Source organism: Bacillus rossius, chromosome 13 (assembly GCF_032445375.1).
Source record: "Bacillus rossius redtenbacheri isolate Brsri chromosome 13, Brsri_v3, whole genome shotgun sequence".
Lineage (NCBI taxonomy): Eukaryota > Metazoa > Arthropoda > Insecta > Phasmatodea > Bacillidae > Bacillus > Bacillus rossius.
The window spans coordinates 25,634,727-25,660,357 of record NC_086340.1 but is presented as its reverse complement, the minus strand read 5'-3'; the positions used below and the strand labels follow the sequence as shown (position 1 = coordinate 25,660,357).

Sequence of the window (25,631 nt, the reverse complement as noted above, 5' to 3'; positions counted from 1 at the left end):
GTTATAAACCCTCAACCAAAGAAGGATCGAATCACAGACAAACCAGCTGAGACGACTTACAAGTCGGCAGCCAATGAACTTGCGTTATTTTCCCGAGTGTACAGGGGTATGTACAGTATATCCTGAGGGCCATCGAAACCGCGAATTTTGCAGGTCTCTACTCATTACACAGATTTGAAAGGAAACACAATACAAAAGTCTTAAGACAATTTGTGAGAAGTCAAATAGATTATTCAAGGCATTGTGGGTAATTTTTAATCATGGAATTTTTTGGTTTTCACAATTCCAGTTTAAACTCATGGGTACATTCTGGTATTTTATCAACTTGCACTGAAAATAGTCTTATATTCGAGATATTTTGATTTGGGAGGGTTGCTTTGTTTCAGGTCATCTATTGTTCTAAGTCAGCTTACGTACTAGTAATTATTATTTTTTATTTAGAGTCTTATATTCAAAGTAGTCTTATATTTGAGATTAAACTGGTTTGTGACCTGGTGTACATTAAAACTCTAAACATGTGCTGTAAATGTTTTTTGACGTGATAACGTCTTATAAATCGATGAACGCCGGCTGCACGCACGAAAAAGTGTCACGTTCCGCCTGAGCCGAGCGTGCAAGAACCGGCCAACCACCATGCGAGAAAATCTTCTATAATATCAAACAGGTTAAGGCGGGATTTTTAACTAATCGTTCATGATTATATTTAAAAAAAATTATTTAAATTAAATTTTCAAAAACTGTAAATAATATTTGAAAATTAAAAAGTGTGCAATTTTTTCATCAATATTTTCTTATGATGATGTCACGTAAAATTATCGTCCATAAACCGACTTTACGGGCAACCCCCCCCCTCCCCTTTTTTTTTTCTAAGCTTACCTGTCAGATAATGGAGGTACTCTTGGAGGATTCGTTCAAAGATTTCGTAATGGTTCACTTGCAAGATGTACAGAATATTCAGCTGAGCTTCCGTGCACACAGCATGCAGGTACTGCAGCTTCTCGTAACCTAGCATGTAAAACAAGCGACCAAGGAGCCACATGTCGAAGTCTGCAAAAGAAAACGAGCAGTTAAAACGCTAAAATACTGACCTCTCGAGAATGTCTGTTTCCCAAAACTCCAATAGAACCAACACACAGCGATGCACAATAAACTTGGTTTAGAGGAATTGTGTTTTCAACTAAATGATTCAACAGTAGCATTATTTTCACACACTTAAGATTTATTTTAGTTAGCTTAGGTAAAAAAAAATTGGAAATCTAGTTCAGTGACCCTTATTAAAGGGCGAACCTTACGGTGAAAATGTCATACTTTCATATCCAATATTATAGGTGGTATCCATACCCAGAGGTGACCTTTCTACGGGTAAATATGGTACATGGTTTTTACTTTTGACCCTTGAGACCTAAATTCAAATTCAACGTTTGGAGTAGAGAAAAGTTCAACCCACCAAAAATAAAATAGGAAACATCACCAAAAAAAGAGTTAATTTCGAAAATAAATTATGTGCCATTTGCTATTTCCTTATATTTATTTATTTTCTCGCTCCACTATCTGTAAATGGACACAAAAATCTGAGTCCAATTTCATTTAAAAGTTCCCCAAAATGCAACATGTGCTTAAAGATAAATTCTGATTATGCGTGGGGACACAAAGATTGTTATTTTGAAAATCATTTGTGCATTGTCAATTGTTGAATAAATGAATGAATTAAGGCTTAGTATCTGGCTCACATCAAGGTTCTTAGAGACAATTAGGGATGAACAGATGAGATTGGAGCTTTAATGGAATGCTTGTGGTGGGGTTGAGAAAACCCAGCAACTCAAATCAATGTCTGCCACGTAATGCCACTTGGGAAAATATCCCGGTTAGACCCTGATGAGAATCAAACCCGGATCACCTTGATAAAAGACGAGTTGAATGACCACTCAACCATCATGGCCCTTAGTCAATTGTTGCTCTCAATTCTTCCCAATATACAGTTTCATTCTTCTTCAAGCCCACAATGTCTTTAACTTACTTAAGTTTTTGTCTTTATGGGGCTGTGAGGAAGGTTTTTAAAACCCAAATACTTCCAGCTATACCTCTTTCAACACACAAATAGTGACCATTTATTTAAAAACAAGGAAATCTTGGATGTTGTGATTTTCAGCTATAGGCACATACTTCAAATGTCCATCAAAACATGATTCAAAATCACAAGAAATTTTATGTATACAAAAATATAAAATATAAAACATAATTACAAAATAGTAACCGAACTAGTAGCACATGTATTGAAAAACATTATTTTTTTATCTTTTTATTTAGTGCCTTATCCTAACAGAATGTTGACGAAAGTTTACAGTACTTAATATAATGATATGTGCATTAAAAATAATATTAATATGTAAACTTTTATTTCAAATTAATTAGATCAGTCAAATAGGAAATAAACTACAACATGTTTACCATTCATAAACCAAATACCTCAGAACTAATTATTTTTAATAGGTACTTACAGTTTTAACTGATCAATCAATGATAATTTAGTCTCAAATCCGAGGTTTTATTAATTGTGAGGGTTTCTTTGTTTCAGGTCTTCTGTTCCAAGTCATCTTTTTTACCAATTACTTCCTTAATTTGTGGAAGGCATATATTCAAACATTTAAACATTTAAATTAGTTAGTCTTAGATTAACTTTTACTTGGAATAGTGTTGTATTTGAAATCATATTTCATTTGATCAGATACAGCTATGAACCTTAAAAGAATCTCCAATACGCTGTTGTGAAGCCGCAGAGTATAACAGCATCATCTCTGAACTTTGTTAATATTTAAACGATTGCATGAAATTATGACATGAATCAGATATTTTATTGGATGTTAATTTTGTGGGAAAAGTAGCCAGGATGTTCAGAAAAAGCTACACACAGAATTCCCTGACTTTTTCCTAAATTCTCAAGTTTATTTATTTATTATTAAACCAATCAGTGACCAAAATATGTAATACCTCCATAGAAAAAAATCACTAATATTTTTTTTGCCATCATCTAACACTGCCATAGTCACAAGGTAGTAACAAATTCTTCAATTTATGACAGACAAAACTGTTAATAGAGAAACAAAAATCCTGGAAACAATGCACAAAGAAGTGTTGCTCACATTTCACTCCAAGGCACAAGGTATGGAATTCAGCCTTATGTGCCAAAAAATACAATTTAATAGATTAGCAATACAAGAAGAGCCTTTGTCTAACCATTTTGTTTTAATTCCCTTGAGGTAACATTAATTTCCCTTATGATGTAAACCATGATAGAACATGTTGCTTAAGGAGGATTAGGCCCCACTATTTTGGATTTTTCCCATTTTTGACTGTAATTCTAAATTTTAACTATTTATCCCAGTTTTTTTAACAAGTCAAGGCACAAACCTAGACCTTCTATACTGTGTTAACCACGTATTTACTATCAGATTCTAATTTGTAAATGCCGCGAGGAAGTACAGATCATTTTACGTGGGGACTACAACTATCATGATAACCAAACCTGTTCACAAGTGTTGACTTCAACAAGTAGCCAAAGCCAAGTCCAATGCCATATCCAGCCAAAAAATTTAGCATGGAAGCTTTATTGCAAGGGGTGTCAAAATATTTGAAATTGCAAGATGACAGGCTTCTTATTTTGCTCACAAATTTCAGTTTTCTGACCCCAGAACACATCACACAGGTTCTTTGATAATGTACAATTTCAATTCACTCCAAAATACAAAACATTAAAATGTAAATTACTTGAAGACAATGAAAATTACAGGCTTGCACAAACATGCTTCACTGCAAACACCAAACCAGTCCCTCCCAACACAACTTTTGGAGCATAAATATTTACAAGTATTGCACTTTTTTTTTTTATTTTTTAATGACTAGTAACACTCACTCGTATACTGCTGCACCCACAGCTCGTAAGTTGGGGGCGAGACTCCCTTGCCAGAAGGGTAGAATGTATCGGTGGAATCTTTGCAAGCCTTGGCCAGCGAGTATATCAGAGCTTTCAGGTCTTCGTGAGAGGTTTCCAAATCCTCAAAGAGGCTCTTTAAAGGGTTAACGATCATCTCCCAAATGCAGAATGCAGGTGGAACTGCAGGGTTTTGTTCAAAGCTGTCACTACAAAATACCAACATGGTTTCATTCATTATAGAATTAGAATTCTTACAAATAATTTTACAGGATAAAAAAAAATTACCATAGTATCAATACTAATTTGATGAAAAGAATGTGAGTTTGTTCTTAAGAAGTAAACTCAAAAACTACTAGAAAGATAAAACAGTCCAGTCAAGATTAACATTATTGTTTCAAGTTTACGATAAAACATTAATTGAATACACAACCACAAATGTATTAAGTTTCATAATGGTTAAAGGCATGTCTTACTCATCTCTTTTCCGCTTCTGACGTTCTTTCCCGGCTTCATCAGAATCAATGTCCATTTTTTACCTGAAAAAAATATTATTTATAATGTTTTTTTTATAAAGTAATAAAACTTATTAATTTATGTGTAACATTATTTAACAGGTTAAAATAAACACAGAATACAATATATTTCTTTGATAGAGTAACTAGGCTAATATTAAATTTTAAGTATTGAATCAAGACCCAAGTTCGGACTAACACTTTCTAATCAAGAATCTGAGAAAGCTATAAATGGCCAAAATATAAGACTTAAAAAGTGTGCAGGTATTAATATAAACTTCTTTCACTCTTTCTTTAGTCCAGATACAAAAAAAAACTGGGCTTAAAACATTGGCTAAAAAGTTACAAAGAAAATATTTTCGATTTGCTTTGGACTGAATCACCGACTACACCTGGGAACGCACAATGGATCGAGAGTGGCTTGTCTGGTGAGCTGAAAGTCCCAGGTTCAATTCCCAGCCAGGTCTAAAGATATTTCACTTTGTGGTAGGTGCCTTGCTACAATAAGCCTCAGATACATTGTGGCTTCCACACCGTAGCATAATCTCATGTCACTAAACAAAACATTGTGCACTTCAAATATTTTTTTTTTTCCACTGTAGAGCTACTAGATGAGTTTTTTTTTTAAAAAAAAAAAAAAATAAGCAAGCACCTGAAAATGAATTTATTCAGTTCCTTATTATTAGAGCTGTAGCAAACCGTATGAATTCGGTACTGAGTAACGGGTGTGAAATCCAGTAACGAGTAACGAAACGTTACACATGAATGCATTTCGTTACTCGCATTTTTCGTAGTATGGGATTTATCGTTAGAATGTTGTTTAAATTTTATTGTCAATAAATAATTTTCGACACATATTTGTTGCTTTTTCATTATAATCGACGCATAATAGATTGCGATGTTATTGTGATATAACATAAGCTCACGGTTAAAATTTTCAAAATAGTAAATCCATTGCACATTTAGTAGATTCCGTCAACAGTTCACTTGTAGTTCTACACTTTACCTATTTAATCAAATTAAATTTAGAATGACTTAAACAAAAGTCTGGTTCATAATATGGAAAAGTAAAAAAATGCACCTAACGCAGTTTGGTATGTAATGTATAAGAATGTTTTCTACAAATTACGAATGTTGCGACGTCGCGACGTCACGACGTCGTACTGTACATATGCGTACGCAATACGACTCGATTCGTTGCTCTAACATAACATAGCGTGTTATGAGGTATCAGAAGTAACAAATAACGTAACAATACGATAGTAACGAGTACTAATTGTAATTGTAACAAATACATAGGGGTACGCTTTTTTTCATTACTTTTACCTCTATTTATTATATTTCTAATTATAATATTGAGGCACATTCAGGTATTTCCCAGAACTTCACATACAATTAACAATTTTACGCTCGGCCTATGCGGTATCGTGTACGCCACCATGGTCGAGTCTAAGTATTACTATCCCCACCACATGCAAAAAGAAACAATATTTTCTGGTTTAAGGAAGGTGTAAAATTTTTGTAAATATTACCAGTAATGTAAAAATAGTGATGCAATTTTTTTATTTGTGCTTTAATAGCATAGCCAAGACTATTTTCAATAAAAGATGGAACTGATTCTGTTGTCACCACCCAACTGTTTACTTAATACTAGCTGAAATATGACCTTGTGGTATTCCACAGATCCCTCATGAATACAGTGTAGCCGAGGCTTTCTAAATGGCAGGATCGAAAATAGTCTTGGCCCCAGCCGTAACGTACTTACAATAAAGTTCATTTGGTTTCACCATGTAAACAATTGTTTATATATAACAAAAATTGTCAGAGCGCTTCCGAATGCTTTTAAAAAAAAAATTATTTCATTTTTCAAACGTAAAGTGAGGTTAAGCTCACCGTACTAAAACCCAAATAGGCCCATTAAAATCCAAAAAAAAATCAATTTTTAGTTATTATTTAAATTTTGGTATTCTCAAATAATTGTTAACCCGATCCAACAAATTCATTACTTCTCATTCCGCCACAACCCAAACATTTAGCGCGCAAAAGATTTTACCCTAGCGGTTCCCCATCCTTTAAATCCCAAAATTATCACTCACATCATGTGTGTAAACCTACTAAAAACAAACTTTCAACAAACTTTAGTTTGTTCTAAATAAACATTTTATTATAATTTTTTTTACCTCATATTTTCTATTTATCAATTTATAGATTAGTACTAATTTAAATTTTGTCAGCAATAGTCAAAGATATTTTTTATATTTATTGGTTTACAACTTTTTTTTCAGCAACCAAGTGGGTAATCTTAATTTGTTTTTATTATTGTCGTTCATTCGAATTTTACACATATGTCATACTCGGAATCCGAACTCAGAACTTTTCACACCGTTAGACGGTTTGCATCCGACTCGGCTACAAAGATCGGCAGTCACTGTATTATTGTGAAATGTCTTTATAGAATTGTGGAAAACTGAAAGCTTAGGAGGACAGAAACTAATATACACCATCTTAGATTGTACATTTTTAACAATTTGTTATTGCTCATTTCTGAAATTTTGCCTTCGTTAAAGTAGAAAATAAATTATGAAATCTTTTGAGGATTTAATATTTAGTATCATTGTATCATCTGAGATATATACAGCATTAATAGAGGGTTTATCATTCTCAAATTTAATTATACATCAATAAATTTACTGGGAAAATACTTTAACAGACGAACCGTATTAACTTCAGACATAACATTAAATTATGTGCTATGCTTGCAGCTATACTTTCCTCTTAACCTTCGTCAACCAAATCTCTTGCTATCACACGACTCTCATCCAAATATTCCAACCCCCGAAACACAAAAACTTAATACGTAATTGTCGTTACCTCCCCTGTCGTTTTAAATGTCCCTAGAGATAAATCATTATTTACAGATTGCCAGCTCAAAAAATATATTCAAATGACTGTGCTCCATCTCACAGTCAGGGCACGAGAATACTCAGGTTCAGCATTCGACACCTAAAGGCCGAGTTAGGATCTTCTGGAGGTGTGAAACACGACGGGTTAACTCCTGCTGTTCTAGCCACCGGAACGCCCACACTTACAAATAACCACACAGAGAGAGACTGAAACACTTTGACGATTTCCATCATGCCTTCCTCGTCACTAAGGTCGCTGTTGCCCATCACTGTCCGTGTGCACCGGGAGTGAGCGAGTGCGAGTGTCAGTGCATCGGCACAGTCTTTGTGTGTAGACAAGAGGCAATCGTCCGTTTACAAGATGCGGCAACTAGGTTCCCTCGACAGTAGAGCACATCTGTCGGGAGGGCCCGCCACTGTGTGCCCGCCGCCTCTGGAATCAGTGTGGAAGTGCGAGAGCAAGTGGTGACAGCGCTGACCGACAACTGGAGCAGACCTGATGACTGCTACACCCACTCCGAGTGAGACTTCGCCCTGCAGACCAGGGTGCTGAGGCAAGAGGAGCAGTTGCGAGAGGCAGAGCGGCAGGTAGCTGACAGCCTGGAGGACGAGCGGAGGCGCTGTTGAGAGCTGCTGGCTCTAGCCAACTGGGAGAAGCAGCTATAGGGTGAGAACAGCCTCATCAGCCAAGCCATCCCCTTCTCCATGCCACTAAGGCTCAAACCTACCCCTGAAATCGAACCAAGCCTCAACCTTCATCAACAACCACTGGGGGACAGGCGGAACCGGCATCAACTTTTATTACTAACGACCTTACTGCAACGGTTACTTGTAAAAGCACTGCGTCTCAATAATGCTACATCAGTTCAAATGTCCGCATCTGAAATAAGTTAGCAACCCAGTAGAACTGAAGGTCAGCGCTTTCGCAAAAGATTCTTCCTATGAAGATAGCATACCTCAAGCAGCATGATCGCTCTATACAATACTACGGTGTTTCATAATACAAATACATTTATATCCATACAAACACCCTTATGAACTTGACGCTGTCCCCGCTGCCTATTTTAGAATTAGTGAATATAAGCTGCGAAAACTCAAAATTTGACTCGAGGGCAGGGTTCTTTGCCTCGTGGCTGCAGGCAGGGACGTGTCGACAAAGGACTCCCCGGGCTGTTTAGGCCACCCAGGATGCCGTAATTATTAAGGGAAAACACTTAAATGTTAACTGATTTTATTCACACGTCACCTGGTACAGTAAGTCGCATGGTACATGGCGCCGTCACGTAACTGGCCGTATCATCATCTACCTTCTAATCTCTGCACACGCAGCCCTCGAATGGCGGCATTGATTCACTGCTTGCGGAATGTCCCGGAATTACCCCACCGGGGGTTGCACGCTAACCTGAAACTAGCAGTAGGGGATATTATGTTGCGTGACATGTCGGGAGGATACGATTAAGGATGTGCCGGATGGCGAAACAAGTGAATGACTATGACTGACTAATTAACACACCTATAAATTGACCTAGATGAATACTGGAGTTACAAAAGTACACTTGGTGGCTATCTCCACACTTAGCATGCCCTTGGCATGGGTAGATCACACACGTTGCTGATAGCTGAAGCTAAGCCTAGAATTATTACCGTAGAATAAAATCTGCCATCGAATTGTTCTGCAGAGTGAAATGAATTGGTACAGAAATACAGTTCAGATTAGGTTGACATAATTACCCGAGTTCCGTCCTAATTTTGGCGTAGAGGCCACGAATGCTGGGTGCGGGCGCGGCAGTACCGGGGCACGGAAATCTCACACGCGACCACGGCACGTCCCAGAAGCTGATTCGTTATTAAATGTTACTGTGCACGTTGGGCTATTACGCAGCCCCGCGTGGGCAAAGTCCAAACTCCTGGCGGGGGTATTACAGCGTGAAGCGTGGGCACATCGGCGTGATGCCATTAACAAAAGTACTTACGTATTATAATAAAAACTACTCATGCCTGAGACACATATAATTAGTAAAGGATCGCGCGAAACTTCGCAATGTCGGTTTAAGGCTGGCCGGGGAGCGGATAAAAACGGATTAAAAAATTGAACTATTGAAAACTACATGCTGGTTTTGGCGCGATAAGTGAAGGTTCCATGTGCGCGGAGCTGCCGGCCCTGATGAGTGCTTGACGGCGACTGACTCCACTCTCTGGCAACCCGGCCAGGGAGGGCTCATTTTCCCGCGGAAAGTTATGGAGCACAGGAAGATGGTGACGGCCAGCGTTGTGACACAAAGCACAAAAATCAACATGTATTAATTATTTAGAGATTTTAAAGACATAAAGAGTTTTAGTTCTTCCCTTGATTACAATTGCATGTACACTATGTTCCGATGGCGCATCACCACACCCGGGCGGGCACGTCGCACAACACAGCCGGCCGTGACTAGCGCCATGCTGTTCGGTGCACTGCCCTAACTCACTCTTCCTGGTATGCGTGGGCGTGTTAGTTACATTCGTCCTAATCAGGTATTGAGGACACATAATGGCCTGAGCTCTCAGAGGGAGCACCGACGGGCGGCGTCAAACTTACAAATATTCAGTTACACTCTTAAATACTATAATCTGTGTCCCTTTATCCTATTACAGACATATACATAGGGTGGCGATGCTCCACTGAGATCTCAAATGTCAATAGGACAACAGTATTGCACATCATGATGTTCTTCCTTTGTTATTGTTTCCTCTTGTATAGCACCATGTACTCTCCTCCAGCATGAAAGTAATTTAATTCAGAAAAATTACAGTCTCCCCATACTGTTTTGAGCTGGATACCCTTGAGGCACAACCTGGCAGTGTAAGCCTTCATCTTAAGATTATTGCTTCCTCTATTCACTTTTCTACCCAGCATATATTAAGGGCTGCCTGCTTTTCTTAATTTTATTTTCTCTACTGGCTTTCTTTACCCCAGATTTCTTTCTATAAGCAATCCTTAGATATTTGTAACTTATCCTACTTATTCTCTCCTCTAGCAGTTTATAATTTTATACATTTCCTCTTCGTGAACCTGAATACACTTGCCATGCCCACAGTTATCCTAAAAATATTCCTTTCAAGTTTTAACCCCAACTCTCCATATTGCTTAACAGAACTACAATTTAATATCTAAATCATAACAAGTTTGTAGTTTGTTTCAGTCTGCCGTCGTCCAGGTTCTCGTGTTCGAGACCGGGCGTGGATCCTAGCAGGGAAGCTGGCTCTTAATGAAAATGTGTCCGGGAGGGCGTCAGGCTAGCTCTGTGTCTAACCAAAAGTTGAGTCGGTGGGTGCGAATGCCCCTGCATGGCCCTCTAGGACCGTCGACGATGGTTGAGGTTGGAGGGATCCCTGGCTGTTAAGGGTGTATGTCCCGTTCCAGGTCATGATTTTAGATTTATATTAATCACTGATCAACTTTTAGACATTTTCGATCGTTTAACTTTCATGAAATGAATAATATATATAGTTGCATACTTTTCGCATAATTAGCTGCCAAAGTTACATTTTTAACCTTTTTGGGTTGTACAAATAAGGAGAATTTAATTTATTGCAGAACTGAAACTTTTTAGGATTAACTGCTATGCCACTGGCTACTTCAAGAAATGGTTTGCATTTCTTTCAGAAAATATTAATTAATTTTACCTGACATTTCAAAATTCTCAAAATTTGTATGATCTTGACAGCCAAGAAACATGAAATGAGTTACAGGCCCTGTGCAGCATAACATGCAGATTCCTGGCTGGGTTAGGGAGACTCACACAATAACACACACGAATTCGGTTTTGTACTGTCGGTGACACATCGCGCACGAATTGTGCGGAGTGGACATTTACTCGGTTCGAACAGTTACAATTACAGTTTACACTTACACGATGCACATTGAATTACCCTACGAAATTACATTAAATTAGCATTGAGTGCTGTGATGCACTGTCACTAATCTTAAACCCTCACGCCAGTCGAGGTTAAGAGAAATGTCGATTGGGGCGGTTAATCCCGAAAATTGTTAAAGCGGCGGTACTCGGGTCCACCTGTGTGGACCGCGGCTCGCAGTTAAATCAGTTGCAACTCCTATGCGTCGTTGTTGCCGGTGGCTGTGCACTCGACGATTATCAAGAAGTCATTGTTGGCGGGAGTTGGCCCGTGCTGTATATTGAATTGTCCCGCGTAATGTTTAGTGCGGGGAGTTTATACTTAAGAGGCTGGGTTGGGCCCTACACCGTAAAAAGGACCAGGTACACTTGGGGAGTTTAAGCAACGAAAAGGATTTGAATTAATGACTATAGTTACCAGTAGTGAATTTAAGTGGAGACAAAGGATGAAGACTCACCGTGGAACGCACGTCCGCCCCGGTCCGCGAGTCGCTCGGTACTGGCGTTTGCCCTTGGCGCGAGGGGAGGCCTCAGCATTCTCTCGCGCCAAAGTTTCCTAAGTTCCGTTATTCGGAAATTATTTCAATAACAAGAGATTGAGTGCGGCACTAAATTCGTACATTAATTATTAATGATTAATCTAATTTGCAGAGACTCTCTAAGAATTAGGTTTAACAAGTTTACATAAATTAAGTTTAAGTAATAAGAGTCACACCAGATACTGTTCGTCACTTTGTCGTCGCCTGGTCGACTAGCCCCTGAATGGTAGTATTTAGCCGGCTACTCAGTGTTCGGTAGAGAGGGTTCGGGCCGCGTAGCCAAGGGACTAAGTCACCAGGATAGTCATTAATACACTCAAAGACGGTTTCCAGGTTCTTTATATACGAAAACAAACCCTTTACAAGGGGCTACCGCGTTCCCGCCTGTGACCGATCCTGTAGGGCGGAGCCCGGTTCCGCGCACTGTTGCTGTATGAAAAAAATACGTGATGTCCCGTTCGTGATGAGCAAGACCCGAAAATTACCGTGCAAACTAAAGCGAAAATCCAGCCCGCAAAAGAACTCCGCGACTCGTAAACTGCCGGAGAAAAACACGCATGCAAAAGCAGTGCCTGACTGCACGCCGCGACTGAATGACACGATGACACACCTAACTGACCACACGACTGTGGCAGAGGAATCGCTTCCTCTCGGCACTGCATTAACTGCAGCGAGACACCGCGCCCGTTCTCATCGCCTCGGAGAGCTCTCGTAGCCACGTCTCTCGCCTCCTGCGTCCAGCCGCCGACTGACTACCTCCCCGCCTCGCGCGACCCAGCGCCCGCGTCCCACCCCTCCTCGCGAGCCCGCGGAACACGCTGATTGGTCACAGGCGGAAGCCTCGGCCTTGGCGCCCGGTGAACACGTGAGAACTAATTTTACATAACATTTCATACAATATAATAAACCATTTATAATAAAGAAAACACGACCCTTCAAATAATAATATAAACAATTTACAAATAAGAATGTTTCTTATGTATTTTACAGTAAACTTCCCCTAGCGTGCGAATCTCCCCCCCTGCCCTAGCCGCACTGCACATCGGCGCACACGCAACACAAGGCAGGAGAAGGCGTTGGCGTGGCATAACGGGCTGTGCGAGCTGGTTCGACACTTGGGTCGACGTCAACTTGTTGACTGCTCCAGTGGCAAGTTATACACAAAAAACGGGGAGTCATATTTACGTTACACAATACTCTAATTAATTTAGGCTGAAGGCCGCAAGGGAGACACTTACAAATGTATTAACGTAATTTCACACGTGAGTGACCTGGGCACTCCTGCGTCACACTTCCCTTGGGCGGGTTTTTTTAATAAAAAGTGGTATTCCTATTAAATTGTGTCTGTTTTCTAATGAACTGGGGTCGAGGTGGCTGATTAATTAAGACATGGTCCTTGATTCTACCTGGTCCTCAGGGGCTCGCCTGACTGGGGTGGGCCATTGCTAGGGGTGCGTTCCGTTTGCGGGGTTGGATATTGGCGGTTGCAGGTCGGGCTTTGGGGTGGCCTTCGGCCGGACGATGTCAAGTCCATACTGTAAATGTTATATTGTACTGTATCAGTGGATGAATTTTTATTTTAGTATGTTTTGGATATGTAACCTGTAACCATTAGAATGATTCATTGTAAATTACACGTTTTATCCAGAGATTACCAGAGATAAGTCAATTTACTTATCTCTGCCTTTTTCAGCCTTATGGTACCAACCATAATCAACAGCTCAACAAATTTGTGAATAAATATTCTCTTTCCACTTTAAATATCCCTTTTACAATATTATTATTTATAAGTTGTTAATTTTTTTTTGATTTGACAATTGTACCAGATTTTATAATATGATTTCCTTGCTTATTTTTTAATTCAGCGGCGGCTGAATTTAACCATTCGACAGGCTGTTGAATATTTAGGGGTGGCTGTGTTTATTAAAGTAATGGCGCTCTCCAATGTGTGCTGTCATTTAGTAATTGGAATCAAAACTTGATGCATGACAGCTATTAATGAGATGATGATAACCTCTCCTGAAATGAAAAATGGGTTCTAGAATAAGGTATTATATCATATATGTCGAGGAATTTTTTTTTAAATTTTTTTTTGGTTAGTTTATAGTTTTAAGCTGTTTTTTTTCTTCTTCTAAGAAGTAAAGAAAAAAAACGATTTGTTTTTGACTGGCGGTTAAATGTTGTCTTATGAGGTAAGGATAGAAATGGGTTAGTTTGTGTTTTTTTATTCTAAATACACGAACGTTAGTGCCAGTCGTTCGTTGTACTACATGTCTGGTTTTAAAGGGCTTGGTTCAACCCTCATCATTGTCACTTTCCCACTTTTCTAGCAGTATCATCCTCACCTGTCGTGTGTTAGGGGGAAGGGGAAAAAAAATTGTGCATTATTTCCATCTATTAACTATCACACAATTTTCATGCCATCTTGTACTTTCACTGGCTTCACAAATTACTGACAGTGAAATTAAAGGTTTACTGCTGGTTGGATTGTTTTAGCTTGTTCTTTTTGTGTACAAAAATTGGATATGCAACCAGAAAATAACCTATTGCATCTATAGTAGCTCTTTACCACTAACAGAACTGAAATGTAACTTAATGATTTCCTGCAGTTAGTCATCTGGCTAATCCAACGTAATCTTTCTGTTTTGCACTCACTTTTAATTTAATGTTCTGATTCTGTTATTTGTTTATTTTATTGATTTCACTTGAATCAAAAGATTCTGAAATTCAGGTTTTAAATTGAAATTTATGAATGTTAATTTTTGGCAAACGTTTCTAAAGGCACAATATGAATCATTTATCATTTCATCAAGAATCTGTCTCACTTATTAAAAATCTTTCATATCAATAAGGGTTTCATTTGTTATATTAAGTGTGTTCTTCATAGGATTACAGCAGTTTTATTTTTTGCACCTTATTTTATTAAAAATAAATGAAAGCTTTAATCCATGAATAAATACAAATTGCACTTAATGATCTGGTAATATGTTTAAAGTTAAAAAAGAATATTTTTGTAGCTTTGGAAAAATGTAAAGAAAAAAATATTAATTATGAATTAGTTTGACAAAATTGATCACGTCTTTGCTGTTGTAGTTTTGGTGAGAGTTAAACTTTATTGTATATTTTTGTTTCCAGGGAAAATGTGAAGCATTTGTTTCAATGCTTCTGCGAAGTTGTAAAACCGCAACCAAACGTAAAGGATGCATGGATAATTCAAAAGTTTCCTGACAGTTACAAAAACGAAGAAGTACTGAAATCTGTTCCTAAATTTGCATATCCATGTGACTTTGAAAAGTTAGTAGCTGACCGTTACAATATTTTGGATAGATTATTAGTTTATGCAAATCTGTCACTTAATTTTTAAAGTAAGTTACAATATGTTTGAAATAGCATAGATAGGCCTACCATAATCCACATAGTACATGCAAGAATTTTGTGGGGAATGTAGTTGTGAAACTCCTTTAAGGAGTTATGATTTAAAATGTTTTCCTATTTTTTAGGATGAAATTATTTTCAATTTAAACCGAAGGAAATAAGGTATTAGTAAATCCTTTTAAAATTTTCATGGTTAAGAAGCTTAAATTCTCAAATTCCATGAGAAAGTAAGAGTTTTACTGTATTTATAAGTTTGTTTTATGGTACAATTTTTTTTTTTACTCTTTGGTAATCTATATAAATTTTCAGTACTACTGTGCAGCACTATTCGTTCGTGTTGACAAACGTGGACTCAAAATGGACTTTTGGGTTTTGCCGCCATGATCCAAAAAGTGAAACTGCTCTTGTGATTTTGAGCTACCTACCTTGGCACGAGTCCTTTTACAAGTAAGTCGCGACATGTTCGTCCCCAACCTCTGGGACGGTTTCTGATATGTGCATGCAGTTTCAAACAATTGTAGAACTATCACAGATGCATATTTAATTAATATTTTACCACAAGGTTTCTTAGTGAACTTAGAAAAGTATAGGCTGTGTCATAAAGGTTTACTTTTGTTTTTAATTTTTGTTTATTTATATATTTTTAAGTCAGGAGGGTTTTTTAATAAACTTTTGACTTTTAACATTGACATTTGCAGTTTGTCTGAATCATGAAAGCCTTACCAGTGTATATTAAAATTTTGTTTTTAATGCTCTTTTAGATTGTGTGCAATCATGATAGCAAGAGTAAATAAATGTAGCTTAAAATATGAGTTACCTAGTGATTTATTTATTGAAATACATAGTATGAGAATGAAATATTTGCTCATTAGCTATGAATGGGGGCCAAAAGAGTCTTACGGGACAGCAACAAAGTGCATTGGTAGGGAAATGAGATTATCATGAGAAAACCAATCAGCTCATGGTATCCGCTACATCTCCTACAGGGTGGGTTTTTGCCTGCCTGGAATCAAACTTGGACCTCCTCCTTGGGTGATAAGTGGTCTGACCACTCCACCACCGCGACCCTCATTATGACTGGGTCCGTACGCCTCCTTAATATCCTTAAAAAGTCCTTAATTTGATTAAGGACCCTTAAAAGTTCTTCAATTTCACTAAGAATCCGTAAAAACTAATTAATAAAGACTGTTAGCTTGCAAGCAATGGATAATTGTGGGTGGTATTTAAATGTTCTGGTGTTTCTGACTTGTCAGTAAACAATACTTTGTGCATGCCCAATACAATTGGCGAATTTGGGGCCATTGATTATATTTTATGAATAAAAAAATGTTTTGAATTGGTTTTCATAGTTTGTATCTCACCTTTAAACTAACTTTGAACCTGCAAAGTAAATGTAAATGGTAGTGGTATAAATTTCAGATATACACTGATTGGGTTAGATGTGATTCAGAGATAATTCTGGCCAATAAGGGGCATATTTGTAAGAATTGAAATAACCAACAAAATAATTTTTTTCTGCATTAACTATTTAACATTTTTCCCTGAGGAATTTTTGTGATATTACAAATAGTTTTCTACCTCTTGATAGTGTTAAAGGCGATGAAGTAAAGTGATTCTTAAAAATTTCTTAATTTTTTATTGCTCAAGAGGTGTACAAACCATTTATGAGAATGGATAAGTTGCTGTTTAAGTCATGCTTTTTTTATTCTTAGCTAGAAACATCTGGGCTTGTGTTTTGAAATCCAGCAAACCCTGTTGTGGTCATTTTTTATACATACATATATATATATATATATATATATATATATATATATATATATATATATATATGTGTATATATTTTTTTTCAAATTATGGGCTATGATGTTTGAATGGTCAGAATACTCACCTACCACTTACCCTTCAGAATACTCACCTACCACTATCGTGGAAGCCTTTGGAAGTGATCCAAAGTGTTGAACGAAAGTGAACCTTCTGAAGGGTAAGAGAAATAAAACTGGAAAATATGATTGTATTTAATGTATTAAAATATGGCCAAGAAGCACTATTGGTGAAAACAGGTCAAATGGGTTGGACATGCTAAGCATTTACCTTATGGGTTTTCTCAAACAAGGAGCATTTTGTAACTAATGCTCTTTAACTAATGTTCAAAAAAATTTTTTTTTTTTTTTAATAAATGAGATGATCTTCCTTTTGTCATAATTTATGATACCATGGGAGAGGTTGAAGTCAGAAAAATATCCTAGTTTCTGTTTTGAGCTGCATACGCTCTTGAACCTTGTTATGCTACAGTGGACTCCCTCTTAACCGGCTAGCCTTAAACCAGACAAACTCCACAGTAGATCAGCAGCCCAACTAAACTGAATATGCCAGCAACTAGAGACACTTTTAGACAGGTTCCTCGAGTTGTCGTCATCAACATGGCGGCCAGCAGAGGCCAATAGGAGAGAGTCTGTTTTACAACTTTGTTCTTATGAACTCTGGTAATTTTTCGCAGGCTGTTGAACCAAATTGCTCAGATAACCCACGGGCCGAAATCGGATGAGCTGTGGACGTTCCTGGAAGCTGTGTACTGCAGTAATATACCAAGTCCCGGTGGGACGTTACACGTTTCCTTTAATGAAGGGAGAGATGTGAGTGAAATTTGAAAATAGCATTTTGTTTCATCTTAATTTTTTTAGGGTGGTTTTCAATATTTTTTTAGGGTTGTTTCGTTACCTTCTTTTCCGATACCAATACCAGATACCACTATACCAACTACAATACCCCGATACACTTGATACCTCCACCGATCAACTGGCTACACTTAATGAATAAATAATTGAAACATAATTTTTAAAAAATCTTTTAGAGGATGTAATTTTTTTCCCCTAAATCTAAATTCAAAGCAAATTTTATTGGAAATTGTGCATCACCTAATTTTTGGGTAAACATCTTATTTATATTTAGTACTTGTAGTTAAACAGTGCCTAAGTTATCAGTGTGTAAGATTTGCCTTTAAAAATGTAGTTAAAATAAATCTATAAAAATAAAATATTTTTAAACTATAAAAAACATGAGTATTTTTTTTTTGTAAAAATATTAAAGTTCTGAGTACTACATTTTTTTTCCAGTACCTTCGATACCTATGCCAATACTTTGGGCCATACCTTGGTGTATGTCAACAGCCAATATCTGATCGGGTATCGGAACAGCCCTATTTTTTTTTTTACGAATGGTTACTTTCTGATTGAAAGAGGTGTCTCTTGTTCTGGTTCGTCAGTGTGCAGTGAACGATTTGTCTCTTGATATTTGTATTAATTTTTAAGAGACCTGTGTATTTCGCTGCCTGACTGCATGCAATGATGAAATTTTGTGGCCGGCTTCAGCGTTGCAGACAAACACGTGACATGTTTGCGTGACTGATCAGCACCGAGGATACACATCTGGAAAATAAATACATGTATATTTTTGACGTGACAACGTCTAATAAATCGATGAACGCCGACTGCACGCACGAAAAAGTGTCCCACTACGGATGTGACGTGTTTGCTCATTGTACGCATGCGTGGCATCTCTCTTCATGCTCATTGTAGGGCCTACGCATGCGTGGCATCTCTCTTCCACTCGATTGTAACGACCATCGATTTGACTTTTCAATCATATTTTCGTCGTTTGAATTATTAATATTATGTAATTTAACGATTGTCCACCGATTTTCAGCACAATTGGTACAGTTATTTAAAAGTAATGTTGAATATTCAAATACGTTTTGAACCGACAATGGTGTTTTACAGTTACACATAATAATTCAAATTACACCCGGGATCTTTTGCACAATGTTTTAAAAAATATTGTAATACACTATAAATAAGTTTTGTGTATTTGGGATGCATATTTGTTATAAAATCGAGTTATAAAAGCGAACAAATATTATTCCCCTACCGTGAACAAAATTTTTATAAATGTATATATAACATCTGAAATTATTAATAATCGAATATGGCCTCGTGGGTGAGCGATCAGCGGCGCTTGCTTCTAATTGTAAGGTTTTAGGTTCGAATCCCGGTAGGTGCGAATTTTTTTTTTGTAATTGTAAAAATAAATACGGCGCACGTAACATTTCAAAGGTAATAAATATATTTGAATAATTAATGCAAATAAAAGTAAATTTATTAATTAAATTGTAAATTTCATTTCACTCCTTTGTATCCATACAAAATAGTGATAATTCAATAAAAATGATTCAATTTTATTCATAAAAGTATTCAGAGGTAGATTTTATCATACAAAAGATAGAAAAATTTCAAAAAAAAATTCTTCCTCAAAGAATATAATATTTTTTATGCCTAAATGGTTTGGTTGCAAAAACCTATTACGGCTCAGTCTCAGGCCGAATATGATATTTCCTTTTCTTCTGGATCAATCATTTCATTAATGTTTTGTTATGACGTCACGTTAAACTATTGTCCGTAAACCGACTTTACAGACAACCAATTTTTTTTTTTAACGTAAACATTACTATAGTGACACGTGATTTTAAAGTTAACCTGTTAATATGTCTGAGTAAAACTTCATAAATGTGATATATTTTGTGCTTCTAAGTTGTCAAATGTTACTTTGACATCTAACGTGTGCCTTTTGCACAGTTAACAGCGCTACCAGACATAACCACATTGTTTGTGGACACTAAGCTCACTGTCACAACTCAACTTGTACATTAGAAATGCTTAATAACTCAAAATCCATTTGCATTGCATCATCGACAATGTTGGAAAGCACTTGATATAAAATAATAAGTTTTAAAACTGTGAAAAATATGTCTTTATAATAACTATTGTTGTTTTTGTAATTATTGTAAGACAAATCAATGTTTTTGCATGAAAACACATTTTGGTGTGATGTCGAGGCTTGTAAACTACTTGTTATACCTCTGTATTCACTCAATGATGTGCAGAACTTTAGTAGAAAATATTGAAGCCTGCTGTACTAATTGTGGATTGTATTTTTATTTTTCTATGAGTATCTGGTAGAAAGTAGTTTTTGTTTAGTTAATAAATTAATTTTTTATTAGAAAATTAAGTCAAACTTATTTGTAGGTAATAAAATTCCCATATAGATTTTATAAAGCGTATAAGACCTTTGGTAACACAGGGTTATCAAGGAAGAACATATCTTGTCCTCTTGTACTATTTGGTAATTTTTTTTTTTCATTTCTGACATATTTATCCTAATTATTGACACAGCAAGACAAACTTTATCTTTCCAACATTAGTTTTCTATTGTCTTATAGTTTTAATGAACAGGCACCCACATGTAATCTCTGGAGAAAATAACTTATTATTTAAAGTGGGTGACTGTGTCTGACATAAAACTTACAATGGCCACCAATTTTGAATTCAGCAAGTTTCTAAAGCTAAGTCATGGGAATTTTAGAGCCATAAAATTATAAGACATCTCTGTGTGTTATGAATATATATTTTTTTAAAAATCGAAGATATTGGCATGTAGCAAGGGTATCACGTAATGATGTTAGAGATTAATATTTTTTGTTTACCAATTGTTACAGAATTTTGTATGCGCTTGCCCGAATCAGTACCAGCTGCCCTGCATTCCAGAAAACGTGAGTTGTGCATCCTCGCTGAATTTCGCTGGTTTTTATTTTTGCATGTGCTTCACAGTTTATTGTTCTCACGTTTCTTCCAGCGAAACCTCACGGAGTATTACAACGCCGTCGACGCTCACAACATGATGGTAATTTTTGCGTCGATGCTGTATGAGCGGCGGATAATTTTCACTTCGAAAAAGTTGTACAGACTGAGTGCCTGCGTACAGTCGGCCAACGCGGTCATCTACCCCATGAACTGGCAACATATATTCATCCCAGTCCTACCGATGGCGCTAATCGACTACCTGCTCGCACCTATGCCTTACTTGATTGGTGTGCCGGAACCAGTTTTGAAGGTACGGTACTCTCTCTCACCACCTGTGAATGGTGTTGATCGGGAGGTTTTGATTCTGTTTTCAATAAAATGTTATTCCTTTTTCTGATAGAAGGATTGTATATATTCAGCCGCCGAGATAAGCTCTGGCTGCCAGTATTTGGGGTACGGTACGTGTGTGAGTGTGAAAGTGTTCATAAGGTGCTTATTTGCCCTTAACCTTAATTTACCTTTCTCATGCCCATTCCCATCACTCATGAATCTGTCAGGCTGGTCGAAAATAAAAGAACCATCAAAAAAAAAAATTGTCTCTTTTATTTTTTTGTAGGTTTTGTGTGTTTTGTTTACTGTTTGGCTACATTGCTTCAGAACGATATAATTAATTATAATTTATTTTACAATACATAATTCTCAGTGGCATATACAGAAGCTCTTGAAAAATGAGGGGGAAATGGAAGGGGTTCTGTGGTCAGACACTAGTGTTTCTCCCGGGCTCTATTCTTGGCCATTAACATAATTTTACCCAGTGTAAGTTCTTTATCAGTTCAACTTCCCCCCCTCCCCTTCCGCTCACAATACCCCTTGCACTCGCTTTGTATCTGCTGTAGTAGTAATTGTTTTTACCACATTATTTTATCACTGCTGAAGAAATTGATGATACAAGCAAAGTGAGATTTGGACAAGATTTCTGGAGAGGAAAAAAATACTTTAAAACATCATGTTAAAACAAAGTTTTTTTTTGTGTTGAACGTTACATATGATGCTTTTGGAATAAACACAGTGCCAGTCTAACTGGTATTCAAATGTGTGATTTCATATGTATTATTAATTTAAGAGTACTTAAGATGAAATTAATATTTTTAAGGAAAGTAGACACAATTAGAATTATATTTCTTTGGAAACTGTGTTATAATTTAACTGATTTTTCAATTTTAGTGATATAAATAAATTGGCACAGTCAACACATTTATTTGACAATGGCGTGTATTTCATTTACAGAGAGCTCGCACTTCCGAACTAGGTGATGTGGTAGTCTTGGACGCCGACACCAACGTCGTCGAAACGCCTTTCATGGATCTCGAAAGTCTTCCCCAGGATGTGGTAAGATGTTAGGTTTACTGGCAGGACGTTGCATCCTTCAAGTCTTAATTAAATAAGTGCCGCTTGTTAGTCAACAGTAATGTGAAGGCTTTTGCACATGAAGGTGGTAAGTTTTTATATCCAATTGTAGAATAGATACTGACGATATGATAACCATTGTAAGAAAAATAATAAAAATAATTTTCTTTTTTTATATATTAACAATTTGAGTGCCTGCCAACAGTCGAAGTGTTGAAGAGGCAGGCACTTAACAAATAATAGAATATATACACAGACAAACATTACACTTACAAACACAGGATAACTTAAATATAAAGAATACCACAAGGACAAAAACATTACAAAGATGTGACAAACAAAGAGAATGGCACCAGGAAAACAATAAAAGAGGTATATATACGTGACACTATTCTAATTCATTGCTAGTTAAATTTTTATTAACATGTTATTTAAAACAATGTTTATTTGTATATGTATCTTCATCATACGAAACAATTAATCAATAATTTTCACTGAGATTTTTCATCTAGTAAAAGGGTCCAGATCTTTTAAAAGGCTTGTTACAATTATTATTTGTCCAACAGTTTTGTCATTTCTTGACTTCAGTAGCTGAGGTGTCCTTTGTTTCAGAAAAAAAAACTCTCAAATCTTAAAAAAAAATTTTTCGAAAATTTCGGAGCTATGTTAAACATCAGAAAAAAAATTTGGAAACAGCATCTACCACTTTTCTTCTAAACAGCAGTGTTAGCATGCTTAGGGTTTTGAGGATTTGATCATATTTGAATTGCTCAGAAAGGTTATTAAATAGGTGTTAATTAAATACTTATCTGAACACATTTTATGTGTAGGTTCAAGTGTTTTGGACAACAATAATAATAAAAAATAATACTACATTTTAAAACTGAACTAGACAGTTTATTCATAAGTTTATAAATGCTATAAATATAAAGAAATGTGCATTAATTTTGTCTCATTAGGGATATTACTTTTTTGTTTGGTAGCGTTTTACATTGCACGGTTATGCTCGGATGCTTCAGGCAAATGGACCTTCCAAGATTATAGTGGGCTCCACACCTCTTGGGTACCAACTCGGTGCTCGTAAATCAAACTCTCGTTCCTTTCCACAGTATGTGAGCATGTTGCATTATCGATCACAGCCACCGAGAACCCAATAGGGTTAGTATTTTTATTAATGAGAAACATTTTTATTGGTCTTCTATACCACCCTGAATAATTTTGAGTGGATCTTTTTTGTTATTAATTTTTTTTTTTTTAGGGATTTTGGACAGCATTTTTTTTATGCCCGTTTCACTTTAAAATCATAATCCGGTCGTTCTGTAATCTTATTTGCCATCATATCGACACAGTTTTATTGGTTAACCTTTCAGGCTAGTCGTCCACTGAAGTGAATCATTTATATCTCAATGAAAAATTGATTTTTTCAAACCTGAAATGCATGGGTTGGGGTGTACCTACATTCCAGTGGACATCATACTTCAAGGCTATGAAATAATTAAATACATTTTATTTTACTTTTATTATTACAAAATAATTCTACATTAATATTATAATTATAGTGTAATATTATTACCACACAAAAAAAATTAGTTAAAATTAAAAAAAAAAAATTTAAATTAAGTATATATTGTAGGAATTGACTAGGTGTGTCTGAAAGGGTTAAATAAAATGTGAATTTTGAAGTCACTTAAAAAACTGCTGAATTTAAAGATAGTGCCTCTGGTTTGTGTTTCTTCCCTGGTTGTATTAGTTCTGCATGTGACAGCTTGTAAAATATATAGTTTTTTTTCCCCCACGAGTTGATTACGAAAATTAGATCTTTTTCCTCGCGTCGGAGGTGCGGCAGTAGCGACCTCGAGGGGCGGCATGCGCGATGTCTACGAACGCTGCACTGTGAGGAGTCCCCGCGGCGTGCCGCAGGTGACCTCGCTGAGGCGGCAGCTGCGCAACAGGGCGAGCCTGCTGGGCGACGGGGTCTCGCGGGCCTTCCTCCGGGCCCTGGTGCAGCTCATCGGGGGCTACCGCGACGCCCTCAAGTTCTGCCAGGGCGAGCGGATCACCTTCAGCGCGGACGCCTTCGTCGAGTCGCGGCCCGCGCCCATGCAGCCGTTCCTGCGCAAGATGCTGGAGCTGCAGATATTCCAGCAGGTGAGCGTCGCCCTTAACCACCCGTCGCTTTCTTAATGAAACTTCGTTACCACTGAAGAGTGATGTACACCAAATTGTGTATGGCTAATTTTAAATGTCTGTGCCCGGCTTGTTGCCTGTTTCCCAAGAAGCGTTTTAACTACATTGTACATTGCCCTGTGATTGTGCTACTGTTTCTGCCAGTAACTTTGCAGGAATTAGTTTCTAAACATAGGTTCCTTAACTTTTTTTTTTCTGCCACTCATAAATTTATGCCCTACAATTTGCGAACAACCTGTTTATGCAAGTACAGCATATTTCAGAAGTAATTTTTGTAACATTTCGGGTGTTGATTTGATTCGTGATTTTGTGTTTAATTTTCATTATTTCTGAAATCATGTGAATGATTTCTTGTAATTGATAAATGAAATTTATGAAAATTTTAAACAAGAAAGTAGGTTATTTGAGGAAGCGTGTAGATTACGAACTTAGGTTGCAAAATGTAAAGATTGCGAGTTGCTAGTACAGGAAATTTTCAGGTTTGAAATGCTCTGATATCTTTGGCAGGTGTAACTTTTAATAGTGACAAGTCATTGTGTGTATGTTTGGACCATTAATTTAAATTTAATTTTAATGGCCACCTGTATATTGTTACTTGTAGTTGCTGGTAGTTTCTGATCAAGTCAACCCTTTCACCAAAACAATTACAAATTCATCAATTCAGCTAAATATCTGTGTACTGTATAGTCAATTTTAAAATTATTCAAACCACCCAGTGAGTTGGTGCAATGGTAAAATGATGAACTTGTCTTTGGGAGGTTCAGGGTTCAAATCCTTCTCCATCCATCCTGATTTTGGTTTTCATTTTTTTTATTCATCATTCCAGGACGAATGCAGGAATGATTTAGATTTTCCCCTGATCTTTCTGACTGACGCATGTTTTTCATTCTCTCAGTGACCTCGTTGACGAGACTTGAAGCATCAGTAAATAAGTTAAATAAGCACAGAATTATTCGAACTGGTGACAGTGTTACTGTTTATTAAAATTTACTTTGAAAATTCATTATTAATCAGGGTATCCTCGTTCTGGAAAGTCAGGGAAAATCAGAGAATTTTCTTTCGGGTGGTGTTGTAGTGCATTGTTGTACACGCTATAAAATTTTGTATGCAAGGTTTTGAGTTTAATTTTTATTAATAAATTTTAAGGTAGCCATGGGTGTGGAGGAGTGTGAATTTTCTTTATTTCTTCCAGATAAATTTAAAATTAGGTAAATTATTTAAATGCAATAGTAATGGAAATTTGAAATT

General features: G+C 36.7%; 2 protein-coding genes across 3 annotated transcripts in view; one reads left to right on the top strand and one right to left on the bottom strand.

Annotated features, from left to right (window-relative positions):
- LOC134538393 (serine/threonine-protein kinase ATR) overlaps positions 1–6,490 on the bottom strand; it is a 130,528-nt gene extending 124,038 nt beyond the window's left edge. Inside the window, 4 exon segments of the mRNA XM_063379686.1 lie at positions 877–1,047; positions 3,911–4,137; positions 4,405–4,467; positions 6,209–6,490. Coding sequence (XP_063235756.1) covers positions 877–1,047; positions 3,911–4,137; positions 4,405–4,460 — 454 coding nt within the window. The 5' untranslated portion in view covers positions 4,461–4,467; positions 6,209–6,490.
- A 7,176-nt stretch (positions 6,491–13,666) lies between these two features.
- Positions 13,667–25,631, top strand: part of LOC134538390 (DENN domain-containing protein 1A) — a 32,692-nt gene continuing 20,727 nt past the window's right edge. For both annotated transcript variants that reach the window (XM_063379676.1, XM_063379675.1), the window contains exons 1-8: positions 13,667–13,829; positions 14,917–15,075; positions 15,466–15,603; positions 17,654–17,789; positions 20,705–20,758; positions 20,842–21,099; positions 22,077–22,178; positions 24,117–24,344. In XM_063379676.1, the coding sequence (XP_063235746.1) occupies positions 13,813–13,829; positions 14,917–15,075; positions 15,466–15,603; positions 17,654–17,789; positions 20,705–20,758; positions 20,842–21,099; positions 22,077–22,178; positions 24,117–24,344 (1,092 nt within the window). In that variant the 5' untranslated portion in view covers positions 13,667–13,812. The remainder of the gene's footprint in view (positions 13,830–14,916; positions 15,076–15,465; positions 15,604–17,653; positions 17,790–20,704; positions 20,759–20,841; positions 21,100–22,076; positions 22,179–24,116; positions 24,345–25,631) is intronic.